The sequence below is a fragment of the Drosophila serrata genome, unplaced genomic scaffold (assembly GCF_035046125.1).
Source record: "Drosophila serrata isolate PLE 108 unplaced genomic scaffold, ASM3504612v1 contig_217, whole genome shotgun sequence".
NCBI classification, from domain to species: domain Eukaryota; kingdom Metazoa; phylum Arthropoda; class Insecta; order Diptera; family Drosophilidae; genus Drosophila; species Drosophila serrata.
The window spans coordinates 2,796,357-2,822,654 of NW_028257115.1; the positions used below are offsets into that span (position 1 = coordinate 2,796,357).

Below are 26,298 nucleotides of genomic sequence, written 5' to 3' on the forward strand. Positions count from 1 at the left end.
AGAGAGGAGGCAAGACAACAACAATGCGAGCAGAGTTTTTTGTTTATGAATGAAAAGCGCAAAGGCAAAACAGCGATAAATCGTGTGAGCAAAAAGAGTAGCAAACTGGGCTAACTACGAGGGAACGACAAACGGATACCCTATGATAAATGTATCTAAGGGTATTAAAATCAACACTTTTGCACAAGTTACTACAGTACAGTAATAAATGTTATATTGACTGGTCCAGTAAATAAAAAATGAATCATATTAGGAAGCCATAAAATCTCTCGAGTATGCGCTGTAAAGTATGCTATGGAAAATGCTCTTGCAGACTGCCAAAATGGTTGGTAGGGGAAAACGTAGATACAATTTTCTGGACTTCTTTTAAATATATGCTTTCTAAATGTTTAGCTTAAATTAAGAAAAAGTATAATTTTATATATTACAAAATGGTTTATTGTCTATATATTACCATGAAAATGCTTAAAATTGTTCATTTCATTAAAGATTAAGAATGAACATTTAGGGAGGTCTCTTAAGGGTTTTTCATAAACCTAATACACCTGTTTTAGAACACAGTAGCAAAGGAACTGCGAGAAGAAAGGTAGACCGATGGAGAGGAATCGGGAGAACTTGTCCACGAGAGATATATATTCAGAGAGATATATAAGAGAGAGAGAGAGCGATCGTGCAAAACAAACAGGCAGCAGAAACAACAACAAAAACAACCCGTCGGTGTCAGCCAGTCTGACAATTGGGCTTTGTTGTTGTGGCCATTGCTTTGCTTTTGCTTTGCTTTGCTTCGCTCTGCCTTGCCATTCCATTCCATTTCGGTCGTTTTCCAGTCAGTCTTCGTTCGGGCCCAAACGCGTTCGCTTGGCCAGCGCTCTCGTCACTCCCGATACCGATACCGATCCCGATACCCTCGCCCCCCGCCCACACATATCGACGCCTTTGTGTGTGTGTGTGTGTGTGTGCGTGCCTACGTGTGTGCGTGTGTATGTGTGTGTTAACAAAATGTGATTAGCAAAAATACAAAGAAATCAGGCATAGTGGAACACTGGGCATTGTGGCTGAAACAACAGTCAACTCAACGACAGCGCACATAAATAAATACAACAACAAAAATATTAACAAAAAAATAAAACAAAATTACTTAAGAATATACACGAAATGCGAAAATTTGCATAAAAAGCAATGCGCTGGCGCGGCAACAAAGCGCGGCCGTTAAAAAAATAAATAAAGCCAACAAAAAATTCTGCAGTTTTGTGCTTTATCGGCAGCGAGCGGTAGCAACAATTAAATTAATAATTGAACTACACCCAAAAGTTAACAAAAGTTAACAGGCAGCAGCAGCAATAATACAATATAAAAAAAAAAACGGTTGCGGCTGACTTGGCCAAAAACAACAACACAGCACAGCAGCAGCGGCAGCAACAACAACTGCAACATCAGCAACAACAATCTACCTTGTCTACCTTTTTTTTTGTGTGTGCCTTTCCAAGTGTTTTTGTTGCTGCAGCAAGAGAGCCAGGAACCGCAGGCAAAGAGAGCCCAAAAGAGAGGAGATCGGGGCTTAACTCCGACTTCGGACCAGTTTTCAGTTGCGGCTAGTGACACTGACATGACCAGCTGTCCGCCAACGAACACAGATGCAGTCCGGTGAGTTCGCCCATTTACCGTTCAAAATTCAAATTCGCCGCCAAGTGCCTGTTTGGAAAAACAAGCCAATTGTGGATTTATGTATAAAATTAAGTTTTAATTTTATACTAGGAGCTTTGTGAATTATACTATATATTTAATCTATATATCATTAGTGAGTTGTAATGTAAAATGCAGCTTAAACCCTCGATAATTTCACAACTCACAGAAGCCTTAAAAAATTTGTTTGAATTATAATTTCACCTGGGTTTAACTTGCCTTCTGTGCAGGTAAAAATTTCAGCCAGGTAGCTAACCGCCTGGGGAATACACGATTGCAGGCTCCAAGCCCAAAGTCCCATTAGAATGTGCCAAAAAAAGTCTGTGCGTGCTGTTGGCCTTTTGTATACCCTGTATGTGTTCTTGTAGTTGTTGTGCTAATTCGCAGCGATTTCTTCGTTCGCGGCCTTTTCATTAATAAGTTTCACGCGCCGCTCATTTTTCAACATATACTCGCACTCCTGTCACCCCTCGCCACGTCCATGTCTCTGGATCGGATTACCGTGTTGATGTTGTCTTTACTTTTCGCAGTCCCCCCTTTCGGCCCAAAAATGTGAATGGGTAGAACTGCGGGGAGTGCGGCGAATAATTTATAATTTTATGTGTTGCTAATTCGTTGATGTCGGTAGTTTTTTTTTTGTTTTAAGGCTTCCAGTGGGGTAGATAACATTTTAATTTAAACAGTGATGCAATCAGCTTGGACAATTAGCTGAGTTTCGATCTTATCTGGACTTAATTATGGATTAATTATTGTAAAACAAGAAAGAAAACTAAGACGGGAATTGAATTGATATTTTTATGGGTAAATTAAAGTTCTTCAAATATCATAACTAAGCCAAAAATCAATTCATTTTAATGGCTCAGCTCTTTGCTGATCAATAATATATATAGTTTATAGTGTCGGAAATGTCTATTTTGCTTGTTACAAGCTTTTGACTGATATTATAATACCATATAAGAGTATGAAAAGGAATGCTACAAATAAGGCTGAACTCAAAATAATATATATATAATTATAATCTACCCTAACTAAAACTGTCCTAATACTTCCTTAAAACAATTAATGAAAGGTTTCTATAAAACAATCACAAACGTATCTCAAGTCCGATCTATGTAGCATCCACAGATCCCAAAGTAGATCGTTCCCACATTATCACCAGATACCCCACTCCTCCCTATCGATAACCAATAATTACCAATGACATCTGCAACCCAGATTTCAAAGCTCAGACAAATATATTATCAATCCAAGACCATCCCATCCCAGTTACCAGTCACCAGTTCCATCCCATCCCGCCCAGCGGTGGCGACGACTGTCTGCGCATGCGTAGGGTAGCCAGAACGGTGAGGCGAGGGAAAAACTAGTTTTCCGACTACGACTAATACTAGTTATGCCGCCAAAAACCATTGCCCCCTTCCGTTGGCCAGACTTTGGACCGACATGTAATTGCAGTCGCAAGTTGCAAGTTGCAGGTTGCTGGTTGCTGGTTGCTGGTTGCGAGTTGCCACTGCCAGCCTGTCGAGACACTTGACGCTCCTCCGGGAACGGCCAGGTATGACAATGGAATGCGCCAACAACAAGAACCGAACCGAACACTGCTCGCCGGGCACGCAATGCGACTCGGTTTCGGAGGAGCGGAATGCTCGCTGGATCATAATACGTATACGTCCAGGGTGACGGTTATGTGAGTCGGTGCGCCGGGTTCGCGGAAACTCCCTACAAGGAGATCGGGTCCGCGGCGGAAGCGCTGTCGGTGGTGGCGACATGGAGGCCGTGCCACTTGGCCGAATGGACCAGCCCTGGCCAACAGGTAGGGTTACTCATAACGGAGAATCTCAGCTCTATCACGGTGTCTCAGCGGTGTCTCTATCGGAGAATTGAGTCATTCGCACGATCTTATAAAACACAGACGAACTTCCATAAATCGAACGGCGATCTGTCACGTTCGAGATCGGATAATGTCTTTAAGTTCTGGAAAATTGCGTGTACTTTTTTTGGTTAAACTTTAAGAAGAACTTTTGCGTCATGACTAGTCTTTAAAGTTTAGTTTTAAATATACATATTTTGTTTAATGTTTTAAGAGTCATTTCCTACAATTTATTTACTTATAGGATTAGCAAAAATCCCCCTAGGGTAAGATACGGATTATACGGGTTTGTAAAGATTAAGAAAAATTATAACACTCAGCCGATAAATATATATATTTAGTGACTGTGTTTCATTTCTGAACTCTGCCATTTTGTGTAGCAATGCAAATAGAATCTAAGCGGTGAATTATGGGGCCTCGGATTTTTGGCACAGCCTTTTGTTTCCACTCTGTCTCCGAAAATCTGGTGACCACGGCGCCCCCCTTTCGACCAAAGCCCCCCTCCTCCTTGCTGGGGCATCGAAGCCGCGGGCTTCGTGTGTATTAACCTGCCGCACCGGTTTCGGTTTATGTTTTAGCCAACGCCATCATCCATTACTTATACCCTTACCCGTACATATGTGTGTTTCTATTTCTCTTTTAATTTTCTCTCGGGCGCTCAAAGTTGCTGCCGCTTTTGCTGTTGCTGTTGCTGCTGCTGCGACTTGTTGCTGCTTCTTTATTTATTTTTTAACCAGTTTTTCAGTTTGTTGTTGGTGCTGCAACCTGAGCGCGAATGAGCCATAAATAACAAAAACAACAACAACTCAAGCAGCTCTGTGTCTCTCCTTCACAGTCGCTGTCCCGGTTTCCAGGAAGCAAATGCCTGTCCGTCAGTCTTGTCCGCCTGTCCGCCAGAGGCCCAAACCGTCTGCAATTCGCGTGCAGAGCGGCTGACTGGCCTCTTTGGATTATGCAACTCTTGTTTGGTTTTTGGTTTTGGCTTTTGGTTTTTATTTAAAAATTTAATAACCCGGGCGTTGGCGTTTTCTTTGGCGTTGGCGTCTGCTTCCTTGATGGTGGGAAATGACTTTTCTGCCAGCTCTTTCAGCTATTCTTTTTTTTTTTTTTTTTGTAAGCTGCCCACTCATTCGGCCAGCCAGCAAATTCCCCGTCTGATGATCCGCTAAGTCGCGGCTAATCCACGTCAGGAATTTTGCGCATCTAATCAAAAGACACACTCAGTCGGCGTGCATTCCACGAAGGTCCAAAAGACGTCGTTGGCTAACAAATTAGACGGCCTATCAGGGCAAACAAGGGTGGCCGACAGCAAACATCATCGTTTACGGGAAACCCCACGGAAAACAGAAGGGAAACACTTCGCGGAATGGCCATGAGGTGCTGCACTCCGTATACGAATTTTGGTTCACTTGAATAAACAAACTCAATACGAACGCAATCGATGTGTGCCAAAACCTGCACAAATTCCCAATTATTCGCAGGTTCCATAAAGATACTCTTCAGCCATAAAGATAGGAGAAAATAATTATGACGAATCATAACTCAACTCGATTTATAGTACTCCAATATCTATTCAGCAATTAGTTCTAGCACTAGTTCGAGTACCTTGGCGCACTGTGCAAGGGCATCTAAGTGCGCGTATTTGAGATAAGAGTCGAGGCAATGCAACAAGTATTCGGTGTCCGCTGAATATCTATTTGTATACAAAACTATATATGCATTTTAGCGGCAAAACGAGAATAGAAATGCTCTGGAGCAACAAGTATTTCGGGGCTCCGGACGAACCTCTTATATTCGCAAAACGGACTACATAGTTCGCCTGAGTTAGTGCCGGGCGATAAGATAAAAAGTGGCTGCCAGAGGCGCCTGAACTTTGGCAATGGGCCAACTCCACAACATGACACTGAAAAAATGCAGTGACTAAAATAGGCAAAGAACACCCGACTAATTCGCATTTGATCTGGGGAAAGATTATTTGATCTTGTCTGAATCGATGGGGTTTTTGATGCACTTGAAATGTGGAATAATGCAGAAATTATATTTTATATTACATATATAAATTTTATTTACATTGTTGAACTTACACCGATGTTTACTTAGGATATTACTTGCTCGAGTTATTAAATACACAATTGTTACATAGTTTTCAGTAATAGTATTTAATTTATTAAGCCTAGTGACTTTATAATAAAAAATTTTCAATCATTTTAAATAAATCGCAATCTCGCAACGTAAACTCATAATAATTCTTCTATAGTTCCCACAGATGATGCAATTTAACCAACCATAATTGGGAGACTTCTCCAAAGATGCACGACCTTTTTAATAAAGTGCTCGCCAAGCGCGATCTCTCCCGAGCCGGAGATCTCTTCTCTGTGCCGGATGCGGATATTGTAGACGATATCACGGAGGTGGTAGGTTTATCCCAATCCTAAACTAATTCTAAGAGTTGCTCTCACCTCCCATGAACTCCTTGCAGCTCTCTGAGATCAGTCCCATCATCTCGCATGCGGATTATGTGAAGAACAACAATGACCAGAGTGTGGTGGAGATCTGTGTGACACGGGTGCTCTCCTGTATACGGGAAACACGTACTGCGGAGCGTTATTGTGCCGCTCTGGTGGATCTGCTAAAGACCTGTCTGCTATGGAACCTTCAGCCATCGGTTACCACGAAAGAAGAGCCGCCACATGCCAAGATAGCCGCCGACATCATCTCCAGCATTTTTCTGGTAATAAATTATAAAAGTGGTCCAGTAAATTAAGTAAATTATTATTATAATCCTTACTCAGAACTATGACAAAAAGGAACTGATGAAAATTGCCTTGCCCGTTGCCGTCCAGTTCCTGCCAAAGGGTAATCGGGAGCTATCCCGTAACCTGGCCAGTTACCTATCGCTGGCGGCCATCGATCATGCCTGTCTGCTGAGTCCCCACACGGAGTCTGTGATGGAATCCATATTGTCGGGAAATTATGGCCTGCTTCGTGTCCTCTCGCAGGTGTACGAGGTGGCCCCGGAGGCGGTGACACCGCATGCTCCTCTCCTGATGCCTCTTCTTCCTCAATGTGATCCCCAAGAGCGAATGGCAGTGTTCCAGTTGTATCTACTGATTGTGCAGCAGTCGCCTGAGGTGCTGGAGTCTTGTGTGCCACAGCTGTGCGGTTTCCTGCTAGACAGTGAAACCTCCAGCATCACCATGCAGATCCTGCTAAAGTTGGCACAACACTCACTGAACCTCCTTGTCGATCACTTCGAGCAGCTGCGCCTGGCTGCCAAGACCAACCCGGGAACGATCCCCTTATGCGCTCAGATTATGACCACATCGGGTATTGGTAGCAAGGAGACGGCCCAGCAGGCCCTGGACTTTGTGCTGGAGCACCTGCCCACCCAGGCACTGTTGCAGCAAGAGGCCACGCGACTCTGCTCCGCTTATCCGGTTCTGTTCACAGACAAGGTCCTGGCCTGTGTGCGGCAGAAGAACGCCGCTCTCAGTTCTCAACAGGATGTGGGCAATGCGCTGGGGAACAAGATCTCCGGCGGAGTCACCATCGTCAGTCTGAACAGTTCCAGTCCCAGTCCACAGCTGAAGCCAGGTGAGAGTAACTTTTTTGGGAACTTATATTAAGATTTAAAAATCCTAAATGAATAAATATGGATCCCTAGCTCCCCTTGCCGCTCCGTCCAGCAATACCACAATCATCCAGCAGGCCAGCGCCGCTAATGCCACGCCCATTGCTCCGCCTGCCTCCGCTTCAGCTCCCATTGCCACCTCAACACCCGTGTCCACGGCCACACCAACACCACAGCACGCAGGCTATACGCGGCGGGTGAAATTGGGTGATTCTAGGAGCACCGGTCGCCTTCATCCCGCCAGCAACACGCACCGGAGTGTGACCCGGCTGAACGTGGCCAGCGGATCCGTGGGAGGACTCCACAAGAGCATGACCAGACTGAGCAACTCGCAGATTAACCAGCAACCGGGTGGCAGCTCCAACGGCAATGTGGTGGTGCAACCTGGTGCCACGCCCAAGACTCCAACCGCCTTTACCAATCCGCCCGTAACACCAGTGCCGCCACTTAGTAATAACGTGGTCATCACTGGACATAATAAGCACGGTATACCCGTGACCTCCGGCGGCGTGACTGTGACCACGTCTCCAACAAAAGTGAGGCCGCACTCCCAGGGCCCGTCGACGCTGCTCAACTCGAGCACAGTGCTGATGAAGTACAGCACGGATGCACTGAACCAGTCGGTGGGTTCGATCTCCATACCACAGACGGCGGCAGCGACTACCTCGGCTCCGGTTCAGACACAGAATGCAGTGTCCGTGCACCATGCATCTCCAGCGCTGCCCCAGGCTTCCAGCAATGGCAACGCCAAGTCGGTGATGAAGCTGCCTGTGAATGGGAATGTAAGTGAAGGGAAATATATAAACACACCAATATCGTACTTACTATTTAATCCTTTTCAGAGCGAAGTAATTGTGTCGGGACCCACAACCAATGTGGCACCACGTCGCAGTGACAATACCAGCCGTACCTTACTGAACGCCAACAGTGTGATGGATCAGCGGATGAGCACCTTTGAGCCGTACCAGATAATGCGTGATCCCGTCCAGCAGTTTTGCGAGAAGAACTTCAACTCGATCAAGTCGTATATGGACGAGGTGTCGCAGCATTTGCCACCGCCGACACGTTGCAGCATCGAGGGTAAGTCCTTGGCGGTGGCTTTTTCCTCAAACTCTAACCTGTCCTTGCATCCCGCACATAAATACACACCCCTCCCACACACACACACACACACACACACATACACGAACATACACATCACACAGTTTCCAATGAATTCGCAGAACGTCGAACTAAAAAGGTGGCCAAGCTGCACTTTGCCTGCCAGATCCGAGGACCTCATTGCCTGTACTCCAAGACATGCTTTACAATGCGAACGCGCAATCCCAAGACCTGGATACATATGATGTTCCTGGACTTTCAAGTGCGGCATTTTGTAAGTCCTGACAGAACATACTTAGTTACAGAAGAGATTGTAAACTCTGCTTCTTTCTGTTTAATCAGGTCAAGGAAAAGTGTGTGCTGAGCACGCGCGAATCCGGTATTAGCAATCTCAAGAATATCTGGCAGATACTCAAGTGCGAGAATCGCAGCTTCACCGAGCTGGTCACCAGCCAGTTTCCGCAGGTCAAGGTGGGTTTAATTAACAAGATAAAGAAGCCAAGAAAGTCAAATTATTATTCTCCCCTCTTCAGGACCGCGAAATCCTGGTGAACGAGCTGCGTCACTCGGGCTTCCTGGACGTGTTCGAGGTCTCCAAGACTGACAAGTCCAATCCGAACTGCAATGAGCTGGAGTTTCAGTGGGGCTGCTTCCTGTGCAACCATCCAGACAAGGCAGTGGGTTTCCTCAATGGCAGCAATCAGCCCATGATCGAGGGCCAGCTGAAGGAGAAGAAGGGCAAGTGGCGCCTCTTCCGGCGCTGGCGAACGCGCTACTTCACACTATCCGGGGCCCATCTGTCCTGCAAGGGATCTGTGAGTATTTTAAAGATACATTATCTAAATAAAGGCTAAACTTACGAATCTCTTAGAGCGGCGGCGAGAGCATTGATGTGAACCAGATACGATCGGTGAAGGTGTCACGTGGTGCCCGAAACATACCCAAGGCATTTGAGATCTTCACCGCCGACCAGACCCTAATACTCAAGCCCAAGGATGGAAAGAATGCCGAGGAGTGGGTGCAGTGCCTCAGCATTGTGGTGGCTCACTCGCAGGCCCGTGACAATCCCACGGCCAAGACGAATAGCTTGCCGGCCCGCAGTATGGGTAGCAGCAAGCCCTCTTTTTAGGATTAGGATCCTGCAGGATCCCCCCCCAATTGTGAGATTATTTGTAAATGTAAAGACAGAGCAACGGCAACACACAAAAGACAAGCAAAAAACAGACAAAGGAGCGGCGTTGACAGGACTTTGCTGTCTATATATACACACCATATATATATAAATAATATGTCATTCTATATATGCAGATATATATATATATATATACATATATATAGCGTATGCCTACGCCCATAGACTTATTTAGGTTTACTCACCATTTCAAGGGATTTCAAAAATTTTGCGAAATTGTTTTTTCATTTATAGTTGATTTTTATATACATACACACATGTATTTAGTTTATGCTTATTTATTGTACGTGTATTAAACAAACAGCTTGCTTTCAACACTCGAATGCATTCATTATTTTCAGTACACAGGGTCTATTATCCTGAGGCTTAACCCCTTCTCTCACATTCCTGATGACTGAATAGCAAATTGAAGCTGCAATTATCATAATTTTGGCAATGCGGCAAGGAATTCTGTTTGAGGCGAGCTGGATATCCAGAAGGATATCTGCCATTTACTCATAAGCAATGTTATCTCTGAACAAAGATACTTTTATGCTAAATCTGCTTTGTGATTGGCGCTAATCTGTTGTGGCATAATGGAGTCCTTTCTAGGGTGCTATCTCATCAAATGTTAACTTAAATTTAATATTAGGATTTTCAATAATACTTGTTAAACCCATTAATTTTGATCAGGGCTGCAGAAAGTGAACTCAAGACAAAAAGTATGCAGCAGAGCAAATTAAAATGCTGCTGGGTATGCTATATAATTTAAATGCGAATCTAATAAAAACTCGCATTAGATCTAGATCACCTGTGCAGAAGTCAAAGAAAGTCGTCTAGTTTGTGTGTGGAATGCGACAATGATCTCAATAAAATATGCCTTCCTTTGGACGTGGTTTAAAAACATCTAGAGCTGCGATCGATGGCACTCAATACCGAATCGAATTGGACGCAAACATTTGTAACTAACTACGTAAAATTAAACAACGCTCAAGTCCTAATAATATATATAGTTAACTGGACAATTAACAACAGTTTCCCTTTTGACACAATTCAAGGCGTGGACACATCGCCATTGGCATTGTGATCCGTTTCGTTATGTTCGAGCAGCTGCGTCCAACTGGCATTCGTTCGGACCACCTCGATGTCCTGCCGCAGCTGCTGGAGGGGAGCATGCAGCTCCATGGGCAGGCCATCGTCCAGGACACGAGACACATGCTCCAATTGATTGGCATAGATCCTAAGGCGTTCCACATTGTTGTTGTCCTGAGGCGAGTTTTGCACCTAAAGTCAAAGGAGTGATAATGCTGATTTTTAACATATTTGAATTACTTTACTAACCTGACTACCACTGACGTTCTGCAGGTATCCGCTGACCCTTGGGTCCTGCAACTGGCCACCGGCTTGCCACATCTTGAGGAGATTCAGAATGCCCAAAGTGTCGCCCTGCTCGGAGTCCTGATTCGGCGAAAGGAGCCTCATGGGCGGGAACTCCGTGGTGGGCGACAGCTTCTTGTAGCTGCTGCACAAGGTGCTCAGGGTGCAGATGTCCTCGTTCAGGCGCTGGCCAGGATTAGTGGAGGAGGTGGTGGTGGTGGGGATATGGGGTGCAGTAGAAGCAGTAGCGTGATGGTTACATTGGCAATTAGTTTGGTTTGTCACGACTCGAAGTCTCATTTTAAACGAAATAGTGCGCTTTTGAACTTGATTTGGGACTGTCGAACCATCGAGATGTCGTTGGATGATGTTTAAGAGATGGTAGAGTGATGATTGATGATTGATTATGTGAAATAAATTATATCTAAAGATCAACGACTATGTCTACAAAGCAAGACAACTCAAGAGGTAAATAAGCCAAGTAATTTATTCAAATTAAGATCTACAACTAAATACTAAATGAATCAAATAAAATAAGATCGCGATCGAGATGGGTGTATAACATATGAGAATATATCTGACGGTAAACGATAACGATATATAGAAATGTCTTCGAAGGATGCGCAACAGAAAAGTCCACAAAATGCTCAGCGGCGATCAAGTCTCTTAGAATCTTACGTCGATCTCGTTGCGATGCCGCTGCATTTCGGCCTTGGCTCCGCTCAGATCACTGCCCTTGATCATCAGCTCCTGGGTGGCATCCATGAGTTCGTCCTGCAGCTTCAGATTGACGTCCTCCAAGTCTTTTAGTTTCTCCAGCATGTCTTCCTTGTGCTGCTGCAGCTTGTTTCTGGAATGTGTAAAGATTGATCAATAAGTTCAAGTTTAAGTTCGATTTAAGTCCAATTTACTTGTCAACAATTAGTTGCTGTATGCAGTTGTCATTGTCCAGCTGTACTAGTCTCAGGACCTTGAGCAATTTGGTCACCAAGGTGTCCACTTCGATCACCTGATCTACGACTGCCTGGGCGGTGCTGTACTCCATCAGGGAAGGCAGTTCCGCCAATTCAGCCAGCGAATCGTGGCAGCTCAGCTCCTCTGTGTTACACTGATCCCGAGGACTACGAAATATGGGTTAGAAACTACTGATATTCTTGGGAATCCAATATAGAGACTCACTTCATGGGCATTGCACTCATCTTATGCATGTGCAGCTCCATTTGCTGACGATTGGTGATGGCCTGGGACAGCTGCTGGAGGGAGTCATCCCCTCCACATCCATTGATATTGTTTTGATGGCTGCACTGGCTAATCAATTCCGTGGGCAACTCTATTTGGGAGATCATACCCGTGCAGGAGGAAACCATGTTGTGGGAATGGGAGTCGTGGTGTACGACATCCTCCAACACGTTGTCCATCATCAGAAGGCAGGGTTCCGTCTCCGAGTCCAGCATTTCCGTGGAGTCGGAGTCGTCTAGAGAAAAGTATACAAATAATATAAAATTATAAATAATAGAAGGGAACGTATAGGCTTCCTACCCCCATTGCCTTGTGGCTCCTGACCCGTGGCTCCAGCTGTGCTCGTGGCCTGGGCAGAGCCTCCTCCCACTCCATTCCGTTTACCCGCCTGGCGGAGGGAAAGACGCTTGCCGGAGTGAGTGGTGGCCTGGCGAATGGCACCGATGACGGCGGCAATAAAGGACTGATTACGTTGCGGTGAAAGGGAACCATCACTGGCCAGGACGAGGGTGTGGATGGCATCACCATTAGCTGCGGGACAAATGGGCAGATCCAGGCCATTTGGCCTTTGGCCATTCTGAACCTGTTCCGACTCCGCCTGGAAGCGAATGTCCTGAAAAAGAATAAACAATGAGTTTTAAATCGTAATCATCAGTATAAAATAGTTCATTAACTCACCTCCAAGTCCTGCTCGGAAATACTGTAGGAATAGACCAGCTGCTCCACCAGTCCGTCCAGACGTGAGTGCAGTCCCGAAAGAGCTGTGGAGGCTCCAGCCACCGAGGCATTCTGCTGGTGGATCAGCTCCCGGGACTTGTTCTCCAAGGCGGAGTACTTTGTTTGTAGCAGGCGGTTCTCTTGACGGCGCTGCTCATTGAGTCTCACCAGATGTCGGCACTCGTCGCGCAGGACCTTAGTCTCCTCCTCGCGGTTGGTCAGTTGGGACTTGACTGCCTGATAGTCCGCCTCAAGCTCTCGCAGGGCATCACACTGTGCCGCCTTCTCGTGCTGCAGGAAATCCTGCAGCTCGCTCGATTCCTGCTCGATGGCGGCCTTCTCCTGAAGGAGAACTTGCTGCGTGGCCAAGGATCGACGCATCTCCATCTGGAGGGCGCGACACATGGCCCTCAGCTGACCTATTTCCTGCTGGCGCTCAAATAGCTCGTGACCGCTCATCTGGATCTGTGATTCCAACATCAGGAGACTGTCGTGGCCACTGCCATCGCCGCTGTCATCCGACGTGGGGGTTCCGGCACTGGCACTGACCACTCGGGCCAGCTCCAGCATGCCCATGACCCGCTCTGTGTTCAGGTGCAGCTCCTGCTGCATGGCCAGCTTCTCCTCCCGTTCCCTCTGTAGTTTGCCACTCAGTTGACGGACCTCCTGACGCAGTTGCTCTATCTCGGAGTCTCTTTGATCAGGTTCCGCCTGGGTGCTTTGATTCCGCTGCTCTACAGCATCCAGGGCGCGAGTCTGCAGAAGGCCACCGCCCAGAACTTGCTCCAAATCGTCGCTGGTCAATGCCGTTTGCACTGCAGTCTCATGATAGATTCGCGTCCTGGGCGTCACCGGCTGTGGTCTTCGCAATGAGTTCACTTTGGCGGTGGCGGGAGCCAAGCTCCTGCGACTCGTAGGAACCACCATCACCGACGAAGTCATGCGGGCATCCACAGCGGCCGCACGACTGATGGAATTGCTCCTGGACAGGCGACCGACTGTGAGATCCTCCACGGACTGCTGCTTCCGGCGTCGTGGCAGTGTTCCGCCGGGCGCTGGACTTCCTCGCATCCGGTTGGCGGTGACATCCGGGGTCACTGACATTCCACGACGAGCTGCTCCTCGATTAGCTGGCCAACGGCCATCGTCGGAGGGAGTGCCCGGTGTTCGGGCCCGGCTCAACGAGGGAGTTCTCTGAACCTGGGCTAGCCGCTGGACAGACTGCGCTCGATTTAGGGCATTTGGCAGGGTATCCGGCTTCTGAGGGCGTGCCAGGCGTGCAGATGTGGGCGTGGCCGTAGAACTGGGCACACGGAAGGATGCGGAGGACAGGCGCGATTTGTTGTTGTTGTTGGCAGGTGTGGCAGGTGACGCCGGCACCGCACTGTTCCGGGGCATGCTCTCCGCTCTCTTGAGATTAGCCACCCGTCCTCGTAATTGATCCTTGGCCGTCGTAGTTGCCGCCTGCTCGGGCTCGAACATGGCTACCTTCTTCTTCACCGAACCATTTGTTCTTCGCGGCGGCGATGTCTTTTCGCTGCCCGCCTCACTGGGCGTTTGGATGACCGTTGTGGTGGTGGTGCTGGTCACCTTTAGCTCACAACTGTCATAGATATCCTCCAGGCCATTGCTGCTGGTGTAGCCACCGCTGGTGCTGCTGAGCCCACGTTGCAGGGTCACTCGCGAGAGGCAGCAACTGCTGGCCACATCCAGGCCACTGTCACTGCCATCGCAATTGCTGGGCGCCACAGCCGACTCACTCAGCTCCAGGCTGGTCATGCCCACCACCAGCTGCTGCTCCTCCAGGCAGATCATCTGCTCCTGCTGCTGCTGCTGTTCCTCCGATTGCGATGCCATCTCGAAGAGAGTGGCGGACATGGCCAAGCTCTGCGGATAAAATCAGAAAGAGGTGATTGTTAGTAATCTACACTGATGGAAATAATGATTAACATAATTAATACTAATATAATATTAAATATATAATCTTATCTATTCATATTTCTGCAATCTATATTTAAGATATATTTTTAGTTGCTACTTAAAAATTCCATTCTATTGATATCTACAATCTAACTAATAAATACTTCTCCCTGTGCAGTGATTCACTTGGTTGCGACCCACATTTCGGGGATGAGTATTTTTGGGATGCCTGGCATTTCGGGCCGATCCCCATTTCCCGCTCCCATTCTCTCGGGTATGCGACACAGCAGCTAAATGCAAACAAGTTGCATGCCACCGACCTTTTCCCGAATGCAAAAATAGGATTCTCGAGTACAATTCATTTTTTCGGTCAAGTTGCCCGTCACGCAACCAGAACAGATGGACGATGGACTTGGTCGATGGACATTGGACATTGCATCGTGACCGGCAGGACCAGTCGTTGGTTGTGCCCCCTCAAGGCTTGTGATTGACTTGAACTAGTTCACAGGCGAAGGCGACAGTCACGACATGAAAAATGCATAAAGTGGGGCCAACACCTGCCGACATCCCAAATCTAACTGGGCCATTCGTCGCCTGGGTTTTGACGTAAATAAATTATGAGTAGCATTGTCTGGTGGGGTCGTCATCGTCGAAATACCCGTACCTGTAGTCGTAGTTGCACACCACACATTTTGTGTGTGTATGTTTTTTTGCGGTTGGTTCTGTGGCACGTTGACCCAACTCGAAGACAGCTGTGGCCCATCATTGCGGAACTTTCCAAATTCGCATCCAATTTGGCATGCCACAACATTGTTGTCCCAGAAGTTAGCTTCGCACCCTATCGCAGACATCATCATCATATTTCTAGTTGACTTACATTAAGATACACACATGACCAGGTCGGTAGAGCATATTTATAAAGGGTTATGAAGCAAATTAAATTAGGTACAACTAAACTAAATTAATAAATACCAATGTTTACTTTCTGGCTAAAGGAAGAAGCTCTTCCAAACCATATAGCAAAAAATTCTTTGGTCAAAATATCTAAATAACTTCAACCTCCTAGTTTAGTATTAGAGCATCCACTATTCCCCACTTTGAAATACAAGTTTTTATAATAATTTCCAGCATGTTTGGCTTTACATTACAGTCGCAGTTAGACACACGTCATTAGCGTCATGTTTGTTATGCGATCTCCCAGAGATTTGGCCAAAAATTGGGCGATTTCATCAGCGAAGGGAGATCTTAATGAAGTTGCTCCAGTTTTTCGTCAAATTGGAAGTTTATTTGAGGCGAATTACCGTACATTTGCGAGTGGCCAACAGACTTGGCCAACTGCCAACCGGTTTGGCTGGCCGTCCCTTCCGCTCCCCAGGTATTTTTCCTGTATTTTCTTTTCTTTTCTTTGCTCCAGGTAGAAATGCCAGAAGATCCTGTAAACGGCCTTAAAGGCTGGCTCGAGTCGTGCCTGCCTGCATGCCTGCCACTCGGGCAATGCTCGAGTTGACTTTAAAGGCCGGCTTGGACTCGTTTTCCCATCTAGACATGTCGACATCTAGACAAGACAGCCCCCTAATGAAGACCACTCGAGAGCGTTGAATGGGAAAGAATCCAAGGGCCACCTCCTCCGCCAAGGTCTCCTTCCCAATCTCTCCCTTTTGCTCTTCCTGCTGGGCGCCCCCCAAGAAGGGCGCTAAAAGGGGCTAAGCGAAGCCATAAACAGTCACATGTCCACACTGTGATACCAGAGGCACACACACAAAGTAAGTATTTACTGGATACTAAACATACACACAATGTATCCGAAAGATACTGGATACACATTGTGGCTGCCAAGACTAGAAAAAAGGAAGGGCACTGGAAATAGAGATAGTGTACGGGAACGGGAACGAGATCGGGAACGGAATGAAGTTGTCGCCGCTAATCCACGAATCGATCCAAGTGCCAAGTGGCCCTGGCAGTGAAAGATGCAAGTCTGCCGAGATGCCAGAGAAAAAACAAACTCGTTTCGCATCCGAGGCTGGCGTTTTATCGAAGCCGGCTCTCCGGTCTGTCACTGTGTCTATGCCAAGGCGTTTGGCGGAATTGTGTGAATAAACCGGAACTGAAGCTGCATCTAAACACTGAGGGAAAATATTGGATATTTAAAACACTACTCTTATAACAAATATTCCTTATTAACAGCATATAGTTTCTTTTTAACAAGAACAACATTACCCCATCTTGAAGGGATTGTAAATCTTATTGACAAGGCCAGACTTTTATGGCCAACTATCGTTTTCTATGTGCAACTTGCAACATTAAGTTGCCACATTGTTTCAATGGATAATAGTTCAAGGCGAAAGCTATAAAAGTACATAGGGAACCCACTCTATGGAACACATCGATGCCCGAGGAGAATGGAAACCCTTGAGGGCGATGTCGTCACGGCCCATTAACTCCAATCAATGGGCAAGTGTGTGGCTCTTCCTCTCGAGGAGGCCCTGCTAATTCGATTAAGACGCTCGGCAGAGCAAAAATAGAGACCCCAGGCTGGCGACGTCGCGATGTCGCTGACTTTGCCAAGTTAATTGCACTTAGCCGGGTTGCGTGGATGGCTAGGGGAAAATGGGAAATGGGAAAAGTCGGAGAGTTGCAAGTGCCACAAGTGGCGCGCTTAACGCTTCGCTCGGCATTAATTGCAGCGTTTGATGTCTCTGATGCGTTGTCTGGCGGTGACTGTCAAACTCCCCGATCTCCCAGAGATCTGCCATTCATCACGGATTAGCATCCATTCATTGAACTGAGAGGGGAGGACTCAACTCAACGATTTCGCTTAGAGGTGAGAGTTAAGCTGGATTAAGTCTGCATAGGTATCTATATTTACCACAAGTTTTTTCATTTATAAACAACAAGTTTATCACATATCTTTGCATCTAAATCCGAATGCTGATCCGCGGACTTCAACAGATTATCGCATCTACGTCGTCGGTCAAGCTATTTTTCTGGGAACCGCTCGGCAATTTGTTCCTCAATTATGCATTCCCACACAAAAAGATACATACATATACGAATATGATGTACAGACTCCAAATCACATGACAATTGCGACCTGCATCTGCATAAACAGTGCGTTTCACAATTATAAAGAACGTATTCAAGATATTTAATAAATTCGAAAATGTTTCACATAAAGTAGGAAGCAAATTTTGGGGTTCAGAAAGCCAGCTAGGTTGGGTTAGAAATTATGGAGATTTAAGGAAATATTCTAGTTTATCATTCATAGACTTATGGATATAAAATTGTAACAAGTTTCCTCTTTAGTATCTTTCCAATAGCAATAAATTATGAAGGCTAGATTTGTCACTCATTTTCGAAACGCACTGCCCTTGCATGAGATTATTTATGCGATCTCAGTTCCTTGGTCAGTGATTCCGTGCCACATGCTCCGGGCCTTTTTCCAATCCGAATATAAAAGGGGAAATACAAACATTCGCTTGCATAAATTTATCCGCTGTCCCCTGCCTGTTGTGGCAGTTGCATTGAAAACAATTTATTTCCCCATACAGAGAGTATTTAAAGCAATTTATTTTGTGTCGTTTGCTTGGGGACGGGTATTAGCGGAACCCCTGGAACCCCGAATCGTTATCCCAGATGGTTGCAGCTCGTAAAACCCAATTGATATGTTATTTTTAGTGGGGGAGGGATTTTAGTTCTGGTGATGGTTAATTGACATGGAACTGGGTGTCATTGGTGGAGAATAGAACAGGTGGGGACACCGGTGAAACGTGGGCTGCAGAGCTCCACTCCCCGAAAAGCGTTTTCCCAACGTTTTGTTGTTTGTCAAAGCACTTCCTGTGCCGCCAGCGATCCACGAAACTCTGAGCTGAAACTCCAACTGAAACTCAAATGAAGTGAAACATTTGTGCCGCGAATTACAATCGAGTTGCCCCCGGTTGGTGTCCGCTGTCTGTACCACACCCCTTTTTATTTTTTTAGTAGTTTCAGCCCGCATCTGCTGAACAGCCGAAGCAAACACCAGCCCCTCCACCACCACCCCCGTTGCAGTTATAATGAGTTGCAGTTGCAGTTGCAAGTTGTGCGCACAGTTTTCCCTCTAGGGGGGACGAACGTCAATTGAAAACTGCTCAACACAGTGAGAAAATTGTACAAAATTAATGTGTATTAAATGAAATAAATTAATATAATAATTATTGGGTATCAGAAGACAATAGAACTATATGGAATGTGGTTCCAATTATAAAGAAATATTCCTTAATCATAGAAAAGATAATAACATTTTTACTTATTCATACGATAAATCAAATTATGTTTCTTGCTGCTTCCAAAGAAGTATCAAAATAATTAATTTTTTTAATATATATATACAAACTTCAATAAGAACCCGATTGATTTTGAAACATGTGTTCTTTTTTTCGACCAGTGCCAATGAGTTTATATTTCGAAGAAGGGGCCAAAGGAGACCTTTGGAGGGGGAAACGGTGGCCTGAAGTCGGAGAAATTCTCGACTCTTCCGGGTTCTTTCCCTCGTTCTGGCCACGTCCATGTTTTGGTGATTCTTCGTTCTGCATCGCACCTGCCGACTTATCGCGCATTATGCACACCAGAGCGGACCAGAAAATTGTAAGCATGATTTTCTAAATTTTAGCCGATTCCCTTGTCTCGACTTTGCGGCTTTTCTTCAGTTTTTCCCCTCCTCTACTCCTCCTCCTATTATATTTTCCTCCCCCCAAACAGTTTCAATTTGTTTTGGGATCCATCTGTATATGTGTTTTGGGGTATCAAAGAAAGAATAACTAAGACCCAAAAGGGAGGCGGATTCGAAATCAGTGGACGGAGGGCGTGGCGGTTCCAGCTGGCTGTCACGAATCCGGGGTTTCTTGGGGCTTTCGGGGATCGGGTTTGAGGATCGGGAATATGAGTATTATGCCTTGGGAATTGGGCATCCAACATTGGGCAACCATAATTCGAGTACCAGAAAAGGGGAGCAGGAAGAATCGGCCGACTGGATCGCTTTTTGAAGTTTTGCCCCTGGGTTTATTGTTGTTGATTTAGACGCCGCAGTCATTGTTGTTGTTATTGTTTTTCTTTGCTGCTACTTTTTTTTAGTGCCTCAAGCTATAAACATTTATTTTTTGGCGGCTTCTCAGTCAACGGCAACGGCACGCAAAAGTTTCGCTTTGCATTTGTTGGAAAGTTTTGGCCAGATTGGGCAATAGTGAAAATAAGCTAGCTTCATAGGCTGGAAAATGCCTTAGATTTTGAGGATTGGACTGCATAAGTGATTAAGTAAATGAATTAAAAATTGCATTTCCTTAGTTCAAGTTTTATAAAGACATTGCTAAACCCAGAGTAGTTATAAATGATGAAGGGTTTAGTACAAAAAGTCAGCATGTTTTATGTTATTTCACACTTGTTATTATGTTCTTTATTTTTTTTTTGTAGTAATCAGGGACTTCTGATCATTTATCAATATTTTTTGAGGTGGATAAAACTCGTCAAAATACTACCATGATTTATGTTCTAATAACAAAAGCAAACAAGAGCCAGAAAAAATATATCTACAGATTGAGGCGTTCTAATTTTCCAGCAGAAATTAGTCACTTGATTTATGAAAAGACTCTTCTACAAATTTGAATTATTTTAATGTCCAAAGAAACTCCACTCAGTGTAAGAAAACCAATGAAAACTGCCTCTGGAAATGTCCCAATTAATCATCACTCCCGCGCTGTTTATAAATAGCGTCTCAAAGACAGATTCGATTGAAATATACTTTTTTGCCAAATGTAAAGTTGCTGCTGTGTGACAAATGCTTCGTCGCACTTGATTTTGTTTTAACGCAAGTACACATACGTACATAGATGTGCCATGAGGGCGGAATATCGTGCGTTGGCCTGGCCCAGAAGCGAACCGGAATAGACCAGAGTGGAGCGGAATGACACGGTGACTATGGACTATGTAGTACCGCTCGCTCGGTTCGCTCTCTTTTGTGAAACTCCCGGCTTAATTAACAACCCATTGCGTTGGCAATTACGCCAACTACTAAAAATTATTTGTCATATGCCAGAGAAAGTCGGGATCGCGGCAGCGTCTTGATCTCCATCGTTTGATGTCTGTGGCCTTATGGCAACCTGCTCTCTTAACAGTTTGGATATCAAGAAAATGGCTTTTTACGACATGCCATAATACACATAGTTTTCATACCGATCCGAATAAAAACAGTAAGTACAGTACAGACTGGTGTACTTCACGCTCGGCGGACTTTTTCAGCGGCATGCGCCACACGACACTCTCCACCGGCGGAGCCGGAAAAAGGGGGCAGCATGGAGCGGGCGGTCTTGACCATTGACCAGCGCCGCTCCGAGTTGAGCTTGACTGGAGGCAATCCATAAAACCAAGGCAAAACGCAAAAGACCACACAGGCAAAAAAAAAATCTTCAAAAATACGAGTTCACAGAAAGAAACTGTTCTTGCCAAAAAATGTGGATAGCACCAGATTGCCAAGAAAAACAAGACTTGCTTTTTGCAAAAATTTTGATCGAAATTTCTTCAATGGCACTAAAAAGGTGTTGTTCTTATACAAATAAACACTTTATTATTTATTTATTTAACTAGCAAGGAAATAGAAAACCATTAACGAAAGATTGCAACTTTGTTACATAGATTATACGAATTGAAGTTAGAAAGTTTTATATAAAAACATATTATATTCATTAGGTGTTCATTTGTAAAAGAAATGTATTTCTTTAATAATTGTTATATGTACATAAGATAAATTCGTATAGCTAATTACTTTATGTTTTAATTCCCAGCTATACAATATACCTTTCCACATATATTATTTAGCTATCTTTTGGATATGATATGTTATGATAACAGTATACATTCTATATTGTATCATATGTATATTTTTAGGTACTCAAAATTCCCCATTGATAAGCCACAAATGGTAATATTTTTGTTATAGCAATATAATGGATGATTGTTTTGATATATTTTTACAAAAAAGGCATATAGCGGCATTGATAAAATGAATGGAAAATCTGATCCACAGATTAATCATATTAACAAATAGCAATGTAAACACTGGTATACTTATCTCTGATGGTTATTAATTATAGAAAAAAACTATAATGATATAAATATATACAATGAAGTACTACGATCTTTTTATAGAGTATTATAGTTTTAGTAAAAAGCTTGTGAGGATGTGAAGTTCCCATTTCCGACCCTATAAGTCATATATATTCTTACATCTCTAAAATTTTCAACTGAAAACTTCGGCATCATTAAGTTAATTTCATTTATTTTAATGTTTAATATTTCGAATATTTTTTAGACCATCAAAAATATTATTTTCCATAAAAAATATATCAAAAATCTGTGTAAAGTAGCTAATATTTTGTTACAGTGCAGGAACCGCCGAAAGCGGCATAGCCAAAGCGAATGGAAAGCATCTGGCGGCGCGGCAATGGAAACAGAGCTGGAGACAGAAAGACGCCTGAAAGTCTCGCCTGAGAGCCTCGCTCATTGTCAAAGCGTGTCTCGAGAGCTTTGGCAAGGTTCCAGGCGGGTCCAGAATTGTTCTCGGAGGGGTCCATCCTCCATTCCCCCCCTGAAATGCAATAACAGTATCTCTTTTGTCTGGCGTAAGGCGATATATGCTCTGCTTTTGCCCTCGTTTATCGTGTTTCATACTCGCGAGGGTTCCGTTCCAAAATCGAAAACGAGGCAGAAAATCTGGCCATTCAACTGACCTTGAAACAAACCCAGACATCTTGGGTGTATGTGTGTGTCTCTGACGATTATATAGAGTCTTATATTATAGATACTGCAAAATTAAGACAAGTTTTAGGGGGTTTACAGCAACAAAATAAAACAGGCTCGAGCTGCTAAAATTCGCACACTTTGAAACTTGTTTCTCATAAATTATACCCATTGTTATTGAGAGGTTTGCTAATCGTACATTTATATGCCGCTTATCGACACAAAATTCATAGAAAATGCACTCCTTATCTCCAGAGAGAGAGAGAGAGTGTTGCGGGGACTCCAAAAGTGGTAAGAATTGCTAAAACCAGAAAATACAACTGATAAGTCCCTATCGGCGAAAGGCAAGTGTTTGTATGGCAAATCAAAATGTGTCACACGCAGAAACGAGGCTCCTTTCTTACGACTCTCTCAGCGGAAACTGCATTAATTGTACTTAATTAGCGTTTTCCTCAACGAACTCCGCGGTAATACCCTCCCCCGCTCCGGGAAGCAAATTGTCGCATTATGGAGTAACGGACGCCATGTCCGCTGAGCCCCATCGATCGAGGCTTATGAATATGGTAAACGCCACTTAACCAGGCCACAAAGCACGGGAAGAAATAATGCCAAACATGATCAAAAATCTCTTTGAGAAGATCTTCAACAAAAATAATAAATGATTGGTAAGAAAGCGATTATGTTAACAAAGCTGAGATATTAAATGCTACTGAAAAATTTGAGTAAAATTAAGTATCAAATTTATGGGGCAGATAGTATCTTGTAAATCAAAAATCCAATCAAATTGATTAAAGTGGAACAAAGTACTGAATCACAATAAGACAACCAAGTTCTCAAAGTTGATTTATTTACATTTGTTTTGCCATCTGAAATGGGGAACCTGTCATGTTGACCCAGCTTTTGCATAACTTTTTTGTTCCCAGTGTTTGTGACTCTTTAACTGAGTGACTGACTGACGGACTGACATCAAATTGCACTCTTCCTGATTGCTTCGTCGCTTCAAAATCGATTATCGTTGAAGTCATGCAACTGAAATTATAGCTGCCACACCAACTTATGTATGTATATATATGAATATAGTATGTATCGGTGAAGTTAACGCTGCATAATGAAGCGGGACGACGTGGCTAGGATATAAATACGGAAGCTTGGAGTCGCGCTGCCCTGACCTTTTTAATTTCAACTAAAAACCAAAGCCACACGACGCCAAGACATGAGGCTTGCCACCTCTGACCCGCACGCCACAACCACCATCGTCACCCACCGAATGGGACGTGGTGGCTCCATCTCAAGTTGCAGCTCATATTCGATAACCACTTTCTACCCGCCAATGAGTTACAGTGGAACTCCCACTACTTGTATCATAAAGATATGGAAACTTTTAATAAAGACTATTTAAATTTGATTTGAAAGTAAATTGTAAATGGATGCCAATCTTATTTGTATATATTTTAAGTGGTTCGTAAACCTGATTGGCATTATTTTATTGACGTATTTAAAAATCCAATTAAATACTTTCATGTAAGCATATAAAATAAACCAGTTGATAAAGTAATTAAAAATTTAATATGGAGTTCAATAGCCCTGATAAAGTGATAAATATAATTTAACAAGAAGGGAAACTAACTTCGGGAACCCAAAGTTTATATACTCTACCAATTTGCAATTAAATTATTGGATCAAATCAGAGATCGAACCATAACTAAGATTAAAATAATTGCTTTCTTTGACTGAAATTTCAATACTGTAAAAGAGTTCAATAAATATATGTAATAAATTTAATACAGAATGATGTGATTTAGAAAAATTATCATTAATATAGAGAGGATAATAATAAACTTAATTAACATGAATTTATTATACCCAATCCAATGTTTATTTTTGATCTCTATTTTAATAAAGTTTAAGCCTTGCCTTGTTTCCGGATTCCCCTTCAACTTGTATATTTTGTAAATATATATTCCTATATCTCGAGATCTTTAAAAAAAATATTATCTTAATATAGAGTTACCACTGTAGTTACTCACCCACGGAGTTGGAGTTGAAGGAGTAAAACTGTGCCAAGCGATTGAGGCTGCTGGAGTTTGGTTCGTTGATTCGTTCGCTGTTTTTATGTTTTTTTCTTTGTTTTGTTTGTTTGTTTGTCGAATTGTTGTTGAGGTTGTTGTTTTCTGCGGCTGTTCCTTCTTCAGTGGGCGACGATGGAAATGTCAGAGGGTCGAGGCGTTACGGCCTCCCAGGGCATTCTCTTTTCGACTTTGCTATTTCCCCGCTGCCTGATAATTCTATTATTGCTCTGGCTCTCTTGGGGGGGAGTGCAGAAAATGGATGGCAGCGAGTCGCGGACGGAAATTTGCGAATTTAGCGCTTCAATTTTGTGCAAATTGAATGCACAAACACACTCACACGTACAGGCGGCAGCGGAAGGAGGGATGGAGAGATGGGAAGAAATATGGAATTATCACCCCGGAGTTCTCTCTCTCTCCCACACACACACATACACGCGCGAATTCCAGTGACAGCTGCAGGAACTGGAAATAGGAGAGAACAGGAGCGTGAATGAGTGATCACTTAAAGGACGAGTTCCTGTCGCACGTTCTCTTATTCCCTCTCTCTCTCTCTCTCTATCAATATGGTTTGTATCCTTTTGTTGTTCCGTTTACCTAACCCAACGGTTTATTTGTATTGCCAGGACTCGCACTCACACACTAACACATACACTAACACACTGCAGCTGAGCGCTCAAAGGAAAAATCGATGTTGAATCTGCAAATTAAAAGTATCCACCGCAAATCGATTAATTTGCCGCTAGAGTCTCTCGTTTTAATTTAGTTTTTCAGCCAGAAAAAAAAGAAACAACATAAGGCTTCGGTGGAAAACCCGTTCCTCGCGCAGGAAAAGCGAAAATGGAAAAGCGGCTGAACGAAACGCGCCCACTTGCGGAAAACAACAAGTTTTGGCTGTTTAAATACGAATAAAATCGATTTTCATTTAACACAATTTAAGAACTAACGAGTTTTAATTATTTAAATTTTAAGTTATGTCTTGTATATATTTTTGGGTCCACTAACACTTCAGCACTTCTTAAATTTTCGTACCGGTTCCTCGAAAAATTCCTTCAATTGCCGTAGGTTTTTTTTTTTGTATATCGATGTTTTTAAATTATTATTTTAGGAGGAACCGAAAACAGCGCGCGCTGCAGCGCTCTCTCGAAAAATTACAGAGAGAGCAAGGTGCGGGTTGCTTATATAGATTTTTCCGCATTTCAGAGCAGCCGTATAAACGCTGTTTCAAAATACCAAAAACGCTTATTTCTTATATACTGTGTTTATGCGTAGCCGAATTCAAGCAGTAGTTCATGAACATAACCAGAAAATTAATGTGCACCACATTAAAAAATAAAAATTTTTAAGGAAAAATTATTTTAAACGAAATCTTTAAACCGGTTATCATTGGTATAAAACACACAAACCCGGTAGGCAGTATGTTCGTTTGTTGTATCATATAGCACCAGCCATGCGGTATATTTCAGAGACAAGATACATACCAACAACTGCCATAGTGCGCTATAGTCTTATACGACATCTTATATTTTTTTAGCGCCAAGTTTGAATTTACTTTATTAGGCTCACACAGCATACTTTCAACAATTACTAAGATTATATCATATAAGAAAAATTATATTGTTTTTATTAAACATAATATAATTTAAACTACATTTTTGTTCTGTTTTTTATGTTTTAGAACTTCTTGTATTTCACAATTGTATTATACGTGCATATAATACATATTTAAAATTTTTATGGTTGGTATTTAAAAACAGTT

The 26,298-nt window shown here is 43.7% G+C and overlaps 2 protein-coding genes across 3 annotated transcripts; one reads left to right on the forward strand and one right to left on the reverse strand.

Annotated features, from left to right (window-relative positions):
- The first annotated feature begins 799 nt into the window (after positions 1-799).
- Positions 800-9,791, forward strand: melt (ventricular zone expressed PH domain-containing protein melted). The gene is made up of 10 exons (XM_086829739.1): positions 800-1,644; positions 5,808-5,964; positions 6,030-6,281; positions 6,343-7,144; positions 7,215-7,963; positions 8,024-8,261; positions 8,387-8,556; positions 8,625-8,753; positions 8,816-9,097; positions 9,154-9,791. Exons 2-10 carry the CDS (start codon positions 5,860-5,862, stop codon positions 9,409-9,411), a joined length of 2,985 nt encoding a protein of 994 aa, XP_086685865.1. The 5' UTR covers positions 800-1,644; positions 5,808-5,859; the 3' UTR covers positions 9,412-9,791.
- Positions 9,737-25,711, reverse strand: corn (microtubule-binding protein cornetto). Of its 2 annotated transcripts, XM_086829738.1 has the most exons (9): positions 25,572-25,710; positions 24,501-25,004; positions 12,748-14,673; positions 12,370-12,682; positions 12,010-12,304; positions 11,742-11,951; positions 11,509-11,680; positions 10,795-11,016; positions 9,737-10,737 (listed from the first exon to the last, which is right to left on the reverse strand). In XM_086829738.1, exons 3-9 carry the CDS (start codon positions 14,662-14,664, stop codon positions 10,507-10,509), a joined length of 3,360 nt encoding a protein of 1,119 aa, XP_086685864.1. In that variant the 5' UTR covers positions 14,665-14,673; positions 24,501-25,004; positions 25,572-25,710; the 3' UTR covers positions 9,737-10,506. The 2 variants fall into 2 exon arrangements, with proteins under 2 accessions (XP_086685864.1, XP_020812013.2); XM_020956354.2 differs by having other exon boundaries at positions 24,501-25,711.
- Between the last annotated feature and the right edge of the window lie 587 nt (positions 25,712-26,298).